Source organism: Spironucleus salmonicida, chromosome 6 (assembly GCF_000497125.1).
Source record: "Spironucleus salmonicida strain ATCC 50377 chromosome 6, whole genome shotgun sequence".
In the NCBI taxonomy this organism is placed as follows: Eukaryota; Fornicata; order Diplomonadida; family Hexamitidae; genus Spironucleus; species Spironucleus salmonicida.
The window spans coordinates 146,161-161,085 of record NC_090601.1 but is presented as its reverse complement, the minus strand read 5'-3'; the positions used below and the strand labels follow the sequence as shown (position 1 = coordinate 161,085).

The following is a 14,925-nucleotide window of genomic DNA, read 5'->3' as shown; positions in this document are numbered from 1 at the left end:
TGTTTAAATTTAACTTTAAATATGATAAAATTATGATTTTTTAGTGCTATCATTAATTTGTGTTACTTTATAGATAACATATACTCACTATATCAATAGGTATACTTTCATAATTTGTTTATAGATGATCATATAATAATTAATAAAACAACAAATCACGTATATATATTTTTAATATAATAATTAATATTTATTAACTAAGTTTTTTATTAATCACATAAATTATACTATAATAAAATTTATAGTTTTTATAGTAAAGTCCGCAAAATTTCACTTCCTTCGAAATATGGCATAAGAACCAAAAATGCAATGGCTCATTAAAAGAGTCGCCGAAGGTTTTGATGTCGAACCCGAAATTGTATCTGAATAGTTACAAGGGGGTTCCTATATTAATGCGTTGTCCAGTATTTTCACATCAGCAGGTAAATCTATAGCTCTTTTGTTTATGGATGGTGAGAAAATAACGTATACGTCAGATCCAAATTAACCGTTCCCTGGGAAAATTTATTATCTTCTTAGAACAGTTAATAGAAACGTTACAGTGGCAAATTTAGAAGTTGATATTATGTATGGCTGTGTTGGAGCAGACTATATTACTTCTCTTTAGTTATTATTGTAAAGAGTTTATTATCCTCTTCTTGAAAATTAAGAAGATTGGGGATCTTTGTAGAATAAAACACAATAACTTCAGTTTTTAGCTTAGGTAAGAAAATTTATTGATAATTTATAAAAGTTTACTATTATTTTGTAAGATAAATTAACATTAAAACTTCCAGTATCAGAAGTTTTTGCTAAACTTCCTACAGACACAACTTAGATAGCAAAGCTTCTCTAAGAATCACCAGAGTAATTATAAATCATTGAAAGAGCGTTGGCTGCTCTTTGTAATTAAATTGAAGAATTTTTAGTTGATTCAGAAAAAATTAGATTAAACTCAGATGACTCAGGCCCAGAATCTGAATAAATATTTTGGAGAGCTAGAATGTCCTTGTTCAATGGTGTTGGTACTTAAATGTCTTCTATTGAATGGTTACCAGCGGGTTTACGTGTTTTATAATAGGCTGGAAGCAATGTAGTTTCAAGATGGATGAAGGTTAGGCAAAGAGTCCTCGAAGCTACAAATGAAGCCAAAGATAACTTAAAGTATTTGTAAACAATTGATGATATTCTTTAACCTCTTTATTCTGGAGAACCAGGAAAGATGACGTTAACAGTCCCTGATTTAATGGAAACAGTTCGTGTTGTACACTCTATGGCTAAGTATTATGGTAATCGAGAAAATATGACAATTTTGTTAATCAAGATTTCCAATTAAATGATTAAAGCTTGTCGTGAATATGTATTAGCCGGCGGTGCTGAAGGTGAAAAATTCACTGAAAGAATTTTTGAAGCATCATATCGAGGAATTTTGCATAGAATTGATGATTCAATTACATTATTGTCCACTTATTCTGATGAGTATGCTAAAATTAAAGAAAAACTTTTACTTTCTGGAGCTGAGAAATAGTTTAATTTCTCAGAGTAAGCTGTTTTTGGAAACTTTGAATTATTTTGTGCAAGATTAAAAAAGATTGCAGATGTTATTATTACTAAATAAAATTTTAGCAGTTTGTAATCCGCTACTTTATTGGGATTATAACCTATTATTAAGTAGTAGTAGGATCTTATTTAAGTTCTTAAGTCTAAACCTTATGACCCTTTATCTCATCGATTAGCCTAATTTGATTCGGATTATGAAGATTATAAAAAAGGTATCATTGATTTAGAGAATTCGCTTACTACTTATATTAATGATAAATTTGGTGACTAATAAATTAAATTATAGGATTTAATTTCTATAATGTAATAGTTGAATACTATTCTTAATAGACCTAATTTGTAATAGTTAGTAATGTCTAAATATGATATTTTATTATAAAAATTCACACTTTATGTTAAGCATATTGCTGATTATTACAATAAGGTTAGACGTGGAGATCTTCCGGTTCCAGTTCCAGCAAACTATACGCCTATTGCCGGGAGAGTAGCATGGTGTAGATTAGTATAAGGTAGAATTACCCGCCCGTACTCATTTTTTAAGCGTATCTATGTCCCAGTTACTGATGAACAGAAAGAACAGTGGGCACAAGGAATTGGTGCTCATTCTAGCGATAATTTATTTATGCTCTAAAATTAAGTTGCAGATAATATCCCTATGGGTTATATGCCTTTATTATAGTATAACAAGCATGGAAGAAATGTAAGCAGAATATTTTCAACAACTATTGAAAGTTTGAGATAATTCGAAAATGATCATTTATAAAGATGGGCTAATGCTGTTTAACCTATTAGATTATCATTACAATCTACTGTTTTGGTTGAAAATAAGTAAACCGGAAAGCTATATGTTAATTTTGATAGAATCATTTCTGAGCTTTGTAGAGAAACAAAAATGTTGGAGGAAATCCGAACCAACATTCCTGATAACGTGAAGGCTATAACTTTACATGAAGAGAAATTGTTCGCTAACAGAGACTAATTAGTTGAACTAGTTACAGAAATTGATGTAATTTAAAACTCATTACAAGAAGATACTATTGACTTAATGTAGCCTTTGATGTATAAATTGCAAAAGAAAATTTAACCACTTTTATAGTCAGTTTGTTGGACATCCATGAATTTAGACCAGTATATCGAATCTGTAAAAGGTTAAGTTAACTTAATTAAAGTTACCTAGAAAGCTATTAATGATGTTATGAAGCTACGTATAGGAGAATCACTAAAAATTATAGCTCAAACCACCTGCTTACCTTTACACTTAAGACCTATATTTGGCTCTACCTAAGATTCTACAAAGGGCGGTACTGTTTTTGATCAACCTGAACTCGCTAAAAAATCTACTCCCGAGCAGGATAATCAATAAAACGCGGAATTCACCTCACATCCTTAAAGATTATTTTCAAATTATCTAGAAAAGAATAATAATGCTATATCGTTTAAGAAATACATTGAAAAAGCCAAACCTCACGCTTAACAAGTTGCTGAGTCTATCTACCAAAGATCTATGTTTATAGCAGCCGCTACATGTGATATTGTTACTGTTATAGCATCTAGATATCTTTCTAATAATGATAACAACAATTCATAGTCCTTAAAAACTGTTGTCATGCAGTCAATAACTCAATGTTTCGATCCTAATTTTGTTAATATTAAGGCAGATGATTCTAAGAGAACAACCTCTTAAATTATTGGCGACGCTATCAGAACCTTTATACAGAAAATGCACGAACGAGTTCATGCTGCTATATTTTTATCTTGTGAGCGTACAATGCGTTCATTAGGTGCAAGAATGTGTAATATTAATCCACATAATCATCCAATGTAATCTGTTACATCAGAATATGCATTTGATAGTTTATTGTATTGTGATGTTGAATTAGTTTATCCTAACATAGCAATTATTCCAAATACGCAAGACATTTAAGTTACATTAGACACGATGATAGAGCTTTCGCTATCTATTTCCAAGAGAGTTCCCAAGTGGAATTCATCTGGAGATTTTTATAGTATAGTATTGTAGAGTATTTAGCCTATTACTTCGTTGACAAAAGATAACATGGTAGATACTATTGCGTAACGCCTTACTATGACTAAGACATAAATTTCTAGTTCAACAGTAGAAGAAGATACCGTTGATGTTAAAAACACAGCATCGATTGTATGGAATGAAAATACTGATAAGCAATTCGGTTCTGCTACCTCAAGGGTTGCTGCAGCCGATTTATCCTAACCAATATCAAAGTTAGATCAGCTAGAGGCTATTGGAGTAGATCATACATTTTATAACTATATTGGTAACTCAAGGTAAATGCTAAAATTGGTTATGTCTGTGTAGTGTTATTTTAAATAAATGTTTGATGTTATTGAAAAGTAATTAACAATGTTTTCCAGTTTTATTAAATTATGGAAAGATGATAAGGAAGCAACTTTCAAAAAATTCTTAGATGATAAACCTGCATTGGAATGTTATGTCACTTAAATTGTTCATTATGAAAAATTAGCGCATAATATTGATTTAATCCCCCAATTTATAGAATAAGGTTTTGTTTTGCTTAGAACTGAGTAAATTAAACAAGCGTTATCTAATGAGGCTTAAACTTGGAAAGCACAATATGCAACAAAACTCAATAACTTTGCACAGTTGTAATTGTCGATTTTGACTAATACAATTAATGATGTTTCTAACTAAGTTAATGGTAATATCAATGATTTGGATGATGTAAGAAAAATAATGGGTGCATTAGTAAAATTAAGAGAGTTAGAGGCAGATTTTGATAATAAAGTCTATCCAATTGAATAAACTTATTAAATTTTGAGCTAACACAATATCAAAGTTTCTACAGAAGAAGTAGAACAGGTAGATCAACTAAATTATAAGCTTAAAACCATATAATAATCTGCAGTTTCGGTTTAGTCTTAGTTAAAAGAGTTATAAGGCGGTTTTAAAGAGGATCTTGTAACATCAGTTAAAGACTTTGTTGGTATTGTAGAAAATTTCGGCATTGAATGGACTGAAAAAGGACCTAAGGTGTAAGGTATCCCACCAAGAGTAGCAGTATTAAGATTAAGAGAATTTTAATAGTAATTTTCGGAATTGGAGAGAAAGTGGCTAACATATTCCACAGGTGAGAAACTTTTTGGTCTTCCTGTTACGGAATATTCAGATTTAGTTACTATACAAAAAGATCTTAAGTTATTAAACTAACTTTATGGTTTGTACACAGATGTTTTAACAACTATTGATGGATACGCTGATAAATTATGGTCTGATCTTAATTTTGAAGAGGTATAAATCAAGATGGGTGATTTCTAAAACAGATGCATGCGTTTACCAAAAGACATGAGAGACTGGGATGCTTTTATTGAGTTAAAATAAAAAGTTGATGATTTTAATCTTATTCTCCCAACGTTTTAAGCCATGTCGAATCCAGCAATGAAACCTAGACATTGGCAAGAGATTTCAGAAAAAACTAAATCAGAATCAGTGCTTAAAATATTATCTGAACCTGAATCTTTCAAGCTTTCTGATGTATTATCTGCTGATCCGGTTAAATATTCAGAAGATATTGAAGATATTTGCAATGCTGCAACAAAAGAGACTGACATCGAGATTAAGGTAAATTAAATTAGGGACCAGTGGAAATCCATGAACTTTGTATTTGACGAATTTAAGTCAAGAGGCAAGGTAATTCTCAATGCTGCAGAAACGTCTGAGTTAATTAGTGCATTGGAAGATTCTCAAATGCTCCTAAGTTCTATTCAGTCAAACAGATATAACAAGCCGTTCAAAGATGAAATATTTTAGTGGGTTAAGCGTTTATCGACGCTTGACGAAACCCTCAGTTTATGGTTGTAGGTCTAGTAGAACTGGATTTATTTGGAGGCTGTTTTCAGTTCTGGAGATATCGCACGTCAGCTGCCAGCTGAGGCGAAAAGGTTCGGAAACATCGATAAGACTTGGATAAAGATAATGGGCGGCGCCAATCTAAACCCTGGAGTTATTTATATGACTTCCCAGGATGACACGCTTAAATCACTTTTACCACATCTCATAGAGTAATTAGAAGAGTGCCAAAAGTCGCTGTCAGGGTATTTAGAACAAAAGCGTAACTTATTCCCTCGCTTTTATTTCGTATCTGATCCAGTATTATTAGAAATTTTAGGTTAGTAATCAGATCCAGGTGCAATATAGCAGCATTTGCTATCAATATTTGATGCTGTATATAAATTAGATTTCGATAAAAATCCTTAAAAGCGTAATAATATTGTAGCACTTAATGACAAAAATGGTGAAAAGGTTGCTTTATCTGTCCCAGTTGTAGCATCAGGTTCAATTGAAGATTGGTTGAATACTTTAATTTCTGTTATGCAGCGATCTATTAAAGATATTGTTCGTTAGGCTGCTTAAGATTTAAGTAGACCTGATTACAAGGATCTACTAAAAGAATTTTTCGAGGCGTATCCTGCTTAAGTTACCTTGCTATGTTTATAAATCATTTGGACTTTGTGGTGTGAATAAGCATTTAGAACAATTAAATCTGATAAAAAGGCTTTAGAGAATGTTGTTAAGAAGAACAATGATGTATTTGATCTGTTAGTTGAAATTACTAAATAATAGGAAATGGTTCCTAGACAAAGAACTAACGTAGAAACATTAATCACTATTCATGTACATCAACGTGATATTTTTAATGATTTAATAGCAGCTAAGGTTCGTTCAGTTACTGAATTTGACTGGTTAAAATAAACAAGATTTTATTGGAATACTGAATAAGATACATGTATTTTATAGATTACTGACATTGATTTCATTTACAACTACGAATATTTAGGTGTTAACGAAAGATTAGTTGTTACTCCTTTAACTGATAGATGTTATATAACATTGGCCCAGGCCATAGGTATGTGCTTAGGCGGAGCCCCAGCCGGACCAGCTGGTACTGGAAAAACCGAAACTGTAAAGGATATGGGAAAGGCAGTAGGTATGTTCGTAGTTGTGTTCAATTGTTCTGATCAGATGGATTATAAGGGTCTCGGTAAAATTTATAGAGGTATTGCTTAGTGCGGTTGTTTTGGAGATTTTGATGAATTCAATCGTATTGAACTTGATGTTATGTCAGTGGCCGCACAATAGATCTTCTGTGTATTATCTGCTATTAAGGAGAAAAAGAAGATGTTCCTTTACACAGACGGTTGCATGGTGTCATTGCTTACCTCTGCTGCATATTTCATTACCATGAACCCAGGTTATGCTGGTCGTTAAGAATTGCTAGAAAATCTGAAGGCATTATTCCGTTCCGTTGCCATGATGGTACCAGATCGCCAAATTATCATGGATGTTAAGTTAGCAGCAGCTGGGTTCTCAGAATCCAAGATGCTAGCGAAAAAGTTTTACATTCTTTATCAATTGTGCGAATAGCAATTATCCTAGTAGCGCCATTATGATTTTGGTTTAAGAAACATCCTGTCCGTTCTGCGTACATGTGGAGAATAAAGAAGAGATAATGCTCACGATAAAACGTTAACTGAGTCATTCATCTTGCTTCGTGTTTTACGGGACATGAACAGATCTAAGTTGGTCGCCCCTGATATCCCTCTCTTCGAATCTTTGACAACTGACCTGTTTCCAGGTATCAAACCTCCTGAAAATAAATACGAGACTCTAGAAAATATGATTGTTACTGTGACACAGCAGCTCAATATACAAAGGTAACCAGACTGGGTTAAGTCAGTTATTTAATTTTACGAAACATATAACGTGCGCCACTCTATCATGCTTCTTGGGCCTACTTTAGCTGGAAAATCGTGCACCCTTCACACATTGGCCAAATGTCAGCAAAATATAACTGGCCAGAAGTTCCAGATTGTTAAAATGAACCCCAAAGCTATCACAGCCCCTCAAATGTTCGGTAGGCTAGATGCTTCAACTGGAGACTGGACGGACGGTATTTTTTCAGCTCTGTGGAGAAAGGCAGTCAAGGCCGAACATTTCATCATGCTGACTCTAAACGGACCTGTCGATGCAGTTTGGATTGAAAATCTCAACACAGTCATGGATGACAACAAGACATTAACACTAGCAAATTCTGATAGAATCCCAATGTCTAAGAATCTGAAGCTTATTTTGGAAATTGACTCATTGGCCAACGCTTCTCCGGCTACAGTTTCTAGAGCTGGTATGATCTATATGTCTGGGTTTAAAGCATATGGATGGAAACCATTCTACATTTCGTGGACTAAGGGCTGGCAAGGCGAGTAAGTCAACATCATGACCTAGATGTTAGATTCATCTGGATTACTGGATGCTTTATATCAATTTACCGATCTCGAGGTTAAACCTCTGTTCAATGTTCCACCACTGTAATTGATAAGATAACTTCTAAATATTATTACCGCCCTTATCTATGATGGAAGCGGTGTCGAGAGCAAGCTGGCTAACATGGAAGACAAATAGAATAATGGTGAAGTTTTAGCGGAAGCTATTAGTGCAGGTTAGTTTATGACTACAGAAGGTTTTTGCAATGCTCAATAAGCACAATTGCAATGTATCGCCGAGAATGCATCGCAGATTATTGGAAAGATTAATCCTATGGCTTTCAAGAAGATAATTTTGTTTGCTATCATGTGGTCATTTGGCGCTGTCTTAGATTTAGACGATAAAAAGATTCTATAAAAGTTTTTATATGATAATCAGGCTGCTAAGAATGCGCAAATAGACTATCCTACGCTAGAGAATACTCAAGACCAGATTTACAACTATTTCATAAATGACTCTGGTCAATGGTAAAAGTGGACTGATATTGTTCCTTCATACACGTATCCTCCTCCATAGCCAATTCCTTTTGGCGAAATTCTTATTCCGACCGTAGATAATACAACAATTAACTATCTTCTTTAGAAGCTAAATAGATCTTAGTTTAATATACTTTTCACTGGTGAAGCTGGTTCAGGAAAGACAAAAGATATATTTAGGTTCCTAGGAGAGTAGGACAAAGAGAAATTTGCTATCAGAAATGTCAACTTTTCATCAGCCACTACCGGAGGTATCCTGCAGAGCAATATTGAAGCTTTCGTTGAAAAAAGAATGGGTACTAGCTATGGCCCCGTTGCCGGAAAGAAAGGCATCGTTTTCATTGATGAAGTTAATATTCCTCTTATCAATGAATGGACGGACCAGCCAACAAACGAGCTTACCCGTCAGATTATTGAGGAGAGGGGCTTATACGCGCTTGATAAGCCTGGAGAATTCCACAGCTTTTAAGATTTTACCTTTATCAGCGCTATGCCAATTCCAGGTGGTGGTAGAAATGACATACCAGATAGACTCAAGTCACACTATTGCACTTTTAACATCAATCTTCCTGCCCCAGATCAACTTGATGTAATCTTTGGCACTATCATTAAGGGCCATTATTCTATCGACAGAGGGTTCAGTGAGGAAGTTGCAACAACGGCCAACAAGCTGGTAGCAGTAACCAGAAAGCTCTGGTAGGCTACTAAAATTAAGATGCTTCCGACCCCTGCTAAGTTCCATTATGTATTCAACCTGCGCGACTTGAGCAAAATTACTTAGGGATTCATAAACACAGAGAATGATGTTATCACCAACTCCAAATAATTGGTTCATCTTTGGGCAAATGAGTGCTGCAGAGTTCTTCCTGATAAATTTACAACAGAGCAAGATATCAACTGGTTCAGCAACTAACTGTACGTAGTTGCACAAGAAGAGCTTAATGAGTAATTGTCATAGGAAGCACAGAACTATGTTCAATAGGGAGGAGATAATAAGTATATCTATATCGCTGATTTTATGAGAGATGCCCCTGATGATGTGCCAGATGACCAGGAAATTGTTGTTCCAAAAATTTATGAGCCTGTGTATGATAAAGAAGTAATGATCAATAGACTTAATATGTATATGAAGGACCACAACGATAAGAACCGTAAATTCTAGCTCAAGTTAGTTATGTTCGACTCTTGTATTAATCATATTCTTAGAATATCTAGAATTATTAGAACTCCTGGTGGACATGCTCTGCTAGTCGGTGTAGGTGGTTCCGGGAAATAATCTTGCGCGAGAATGGCAACTCATATTGCAGATTATGATTTATTCTAATTGGTTATGTCTAGGAGTTACAATATAAGCAATTTAGAAGAGGACCTTAGAAAGCTTTATAAATAGGTTGGGTTAACCGGGCGAGGATGTTCTTTTATTTTTACCGATAACGACATCAAGTAGGAGTTATTTTTAGAAAAAATCAATAATATACTTACTGCAGGTGAAATTCCTGCTCTGTTCCCCAAGGATGAAATTGAAGGTATCATTAATGATATTAGACCTATTTTTAAGAAATGGAACGCTCGTATGCCAGATACCAACGAAAACCTTTGGAACTTCTTCATCAACCGCAACAAGGCCAATTTGCACATTATCCTATGCTTCTCACCTGTAGGCGATAAGTTTAGAACCAGATCTAGAAAGTTCCCAGGTCTAGTCTCAGGTTGTACCACTGACTGGTTCCAGTCTTGGTCAAGGGAAGCCCTAGAATAGGTAGCAGCAAGCGAGCTTTGCGAAGGATTTGATATTAAAGTTAACAATGACTAAACTGTCCCAAGTCTAGTTCAGTTTATTGCGAACATACACTCTAGTATGAGTACTATTACATAACAATATTTTGATTAGTTCAGAAGACAGACTTACGTGACCCCCAAGTCATATCTTTCGTTCCTATCCTCATTTAAGCAGCTCTACACTAAAAAGGTTAATGACCTATCGTCATAGAACAATCGTCTTAAAAAAGGCTTGGATATCCTTTAATAAGCAGGAGATGACGTAGCAACGATGAGGATCAACTTAGAGTAGAAAGAGAAAGAACTAGCTGTAGCACAGGCCAAGACCGATGAAATGATGAAAGATATTACCATCAAGAAAAACGAAGCAGAGAAAGTGAAGGCTGTTGTACAAAAGGATGCTGACGCATGTATGGCCTAGGCAGACGAAATTAATGCCTAGAAGGAAGTAGCTGAGCAAGGTCTTGCTGCTGCAATGCCATTACTAGAAAAAGCCGAGTCAGCTCTAAATTCTATCACAGCCAATGCTATTAATAATGTTAAGAAGCTTGGTAAACCACCTTATATTATTTAAAAGATCTTTGACACTGTCTTAGTGCTTTTCAATGAAAAGATGGAAAAGTTAGTATATGATTCTGAAAAAGAACCTGTTAGAGGTTGCTTACCATCATGGAGTTAATCTTTAGTCGTGATGTAGAATAATATATTGAAAAGACTTTAATCTTTTGATAAAGATTCAATTACTGATGAAATGTGCGAATTAATGTTGCCTTATATTGAGGCACCTGATTTCAAGTTTGAGAATGCGTAGAAATCTTTTGGTGACGTGGCTGGTTTGTTTTCATGGGTTATTGCAATGCGTGATTATCATTTTATAGCATTGGAAGTTGAACCTAAGCGTAGATTTGTGCGTGAAATGGAGGCAGTCTTCAAAGTAGCTATGGATAAGTTAAAGAAGGCGTAAGGTGAACTAGACGATAAGCAAAAATCGCTTAATGTCCTCGAAGAGGTATTCAATAAGGCTAATGCGGAAAAGCAAGCTCTCCAAGACGAAGCCGATCTGACGCAGAAGCGGTTGAACGCTGCTTCGGCACTAATCAACGGGCTGTCTGGTGAGAGAAAGAGATGGGGAATACAGGCGAAGGAACTAGACGATGCCATCATACGTCTGGTCGGAGACTGCTCTTTAGCAGCTGCATTCTAAAGCTATGCAGGGCCATTCAACCAATAATATAGGACCATGCTGCTAAGTCAAGTATGGTTGAAGGATATGGTGGAGAGGAAGATCCCATATTCTAAGAACATCGAGAACGAAATTATTTAGTTCCTGACGACAGAGGCATAGATAGGTGAGTGGAGACTTTAGGGTCTGCCCACTGACGATCTTTCCACCCAGAATGGTCTTATTGTAAGCTCATCATCAAGGTATCCGTTGATGGTTGATCCCCAGAATCAGGCTGCTGCCTGGATCAAGAACATGTACAAGCAAGATATTCAGGTTACCACTCTGAATAACAAGAGGTTTAGAATGATTTTAGAGAATGCCGTTGAAAACGGTTTACCACTGCTCATCGAAGATGTTGAGGAAGAGATCGATCCAGTATTAGACCCCATCTTAGAAAAACAATATATTATTACTGGAACAAGAAAGGAGGTAAAAATTGGCGATTAAACGAAGTAAATCGATGAAAACTTCAAGTTGTTCATCACAACTAAGCTCCCTAACCCTAAATATAGCCCTGAAACTTATGCTAAAACCTCTATTATCGATTTTACAGTAACATTTGGTGGTTTAGAATCATAATTGTTGTCCAGAACAGTTAATATTGAACGCAAAGAACTAGAAGAACAGAGACGCTAATTGCTTGAAGAGGTTAACTCTAATAAGAAAATCGCCTTGCAGTTGGAGGGAGATTTGTTAGAGCGTTTAAGCAACACGACTGGAAATTTACTTGACGACTCCTCTTTAGTTGAGGTTCTCAACAAAACTAAGTAAACGACCGAAGAAGTTAAGGAAAAACTAGCGAATGCAGCTGAAACAGAAAAGAGAATTAACGAAGCCCGTGAAGAGTATGTTATAGTTGCCACACGCGGAGCTATTATATATTTCCTTATTACCGAGATGACGCTAGTCAATAACATGTATTAAACATCACTCAAGTAATTCTTGGATCTATTCGATCTTTCTATTTTAGAAGCACCTCCTAATAATATAGCTGCAAGAAGAATTCAGCAGATCATTTCACACATGACGCTTAAACTATTCAAGTATGTTATGCGTGGTCTATATGAACGCGATAAAATGTTATTCACCCTAAATTTATGCTTGAAGATTGACATGAAGGCTGAAAGATTATCATCTTAAGAATTCTTTGTATTTATTCGTGGAGGAGCTGCTTTAGATTTAGCTAATGTCAGAGCAAAACCATAATTTATATCTGAGATAGCTTGGCTTAATGCATTAGCTTTATCTGCATTACCACAATTTGCACAATTACCACAGTAGATATCTGAAAATGAGTCAGAATGGAAAAACTATTACAACGAAGAAGCTATTGAAATAGCGAAATTACCATAAGAATACGAAGGCAGACTTAATGAATTCTAAAAACTATTATTAATTAGATGTTTGCGTGAAGATAGGACAATGTTAGCTGCGTCTGCATATATTTAATCATGCTTTGCTTCTAAGGATCCGAGCATGAAAGAAGATGGGAAAGAGTTTGTTGAGCCTGTAGTGGCGGATTATGATGACATTTTGATCAATGAGACGAACCAGTGCATGCCAGTTTGTTTCTTGCTTTCATTGGGTTCTGACCCTACCGGCCAATTAGAAATGTTTGCTAAGAAGAGAAAGATCGAATTGAAGTCGATTTCCATGGGATAAGGATAAGAACCTGCGGCACGACGCCTGGTCGCTGACTGCATCACTAACGGTGGATGGGCAATGATCAACAATTCCCATCTTGCTATCAAGTTTATGGCCGAGGTTGACGACATGGTATTAGATGTTAGGGAAAGATATGCCTATATTAATGCCCTTGGAGGGGACAATGATGGCGATAGTCGTGATAAGAAAGACATCAAGGACTTGGATCCTGCTATCGGCACTAATTAGGGAACTGGGGGTATTTTCGCTGCACTCAACCCCAAGTAGGGCCCTCATCCAGATTTCAGACTTATTCTCACTACGGAAAGAAGCGAGAAATTCCCGATTGGCTTATTGTAAAAGTCGATTAAGCTTACAAACGACCCTCCGTCAGGCCTTCGTGCTGGATTAAAGAGAACATTTAATCAAATGACGTAGGACCTTGTCGAGTCCGTTGACAAGCCACAATGGCTTCCTCTTATATATTCAATCGCGTATTTGCATTCAACCATTATTGAGCGAAAGAAGTACGGCCCTCTTGGCTGGTGCATTAAGTATGAGTTTGGTTAGCATGACTTTAATGCCTCTATCTAGTTCCTGCAGTCATATTTGTATTCTCTCGACCCAAGAAAGAACTAACAAATTTCATGGAAAACTATCTGTTACATGATAGCAGAAGTGCACTACGGTGGACGTATTACGGACGATTTTGACAGAAAGTTAATGAATGTTTATACTGCTGAATGGGTTTCAGGATAAGTCCTCGAACCTAACTATTCATTCTGTGCTCCAATTTATAAAATGCCAACTTTTGGAGCTTAACCTAATATTAATGATATCAGAAAATTTGTTGATAATTTGCCTATGATTGACAAGCCATAGGCTTTCATGATGCATCCTAATGCTGAGTTAACATTCAGGGCTGCAGAAACTTAGGCAGTTTTAGGAACCATTCTTAGTATTTAGCCTAAAGATGCAGGTGGTGCTAAAGCAGGAGGGTCTAGAGAGGATGTAGTTCTCAAGTAAGCCAAAGATATTTTAACCAAACTGCCACCTAAGTATGATCTTAAGCACTAGGTTCCATAATACTTAAAAGCCCTCAATGGAGATTCGTCATCTCCTAAGGCCCTGACTGTTTTCTTGGGATAGGAAATCGAAAGAATGTAAGCTGTGCTGAGCATGATTCGCAGCACACTTATTGATTTGTAGCAAGCTATGGCGGGTTCTATTATTATGACTGAACATTTATAAGATGCATTGGATGCTATCTTCGATGCTAGAGTGCCTGCACGCTGGTTAAATATATCCTGGCTTTCTCCAACGCTAGGATATTGGTTATCAGATGTTTCGGCCAGATGTACATAGTATTCTAACTGGTTAATGAAGGAGTAGCCTGCTTCTTTCTGGTTGACTGGTTTCTTTAACCCTAACGGGTTCCTTACATCTGTAAAGCAAGAAATTACTCGTAGCAACACTACTAATGGTGCACCTTGGTCTTTAGACAAGGTGATGATCCAGACGTCGGTCATGAAGTTCAAGGATGAAAAATAAGCCCAGACAAATAAGCCTAAAATGTCTGGTGCTGTTTATATCCATGGACTATTCCTCGAAGGCGCCCAGTGGGAGCCTAAGAAAGAAATTATTATTGATGCAGCGTCCAAGTAGATGTTTGCGCCTCTTCCTGTTCTGCTTGTAGAAGCAACTGAAAGTACCAGTGATGTCGTCACCGCGCCTGTAAAAGATAAATCAGGCATCATGCTGTACGAATGCCCTGTTTACAAGACTCCAATGCGTACCGGGTAGAACTTTATCTTCGCTGTTAAGCTTAGATCCGAGAAGAGGCCCGCTCAGTGGGCCATGAGAGGTACTGCATTATTATGTTAAACTCAGTGACGGAATTTCAATATATACTATATTATACTATCTTTATGCACAATACGTTATAA

General features: G+C 35.9%; 1 protein-coding gene across 1 annotated transcript; it reads left to right on the top strand. All coding sequences in view use genetic code 6, as the record gives it.

Moving 5' to 3' along the window:
• Window positions 1–286: 286 nt before the first annotated feature.
• SS50377_25678 (Outer-arm dynein gamma) lies at window positions 287–14,872 on the top strand (the record flags this gene model as incomplete). The annotated part of the gene is made up of 1 exon (XM_067909509.1): window positions 287–14,872. The coding sequence occupies one exon, from the start codon at window positions 287–289 to the stop codon at window positions 14,870–14,872; it is 14,586 nt and encodes a 4,861-aa protein (XP_067762265.1).
• Between the last annotated feature and the right edge of the window lie 53 nt (window positions 14,873–14,925).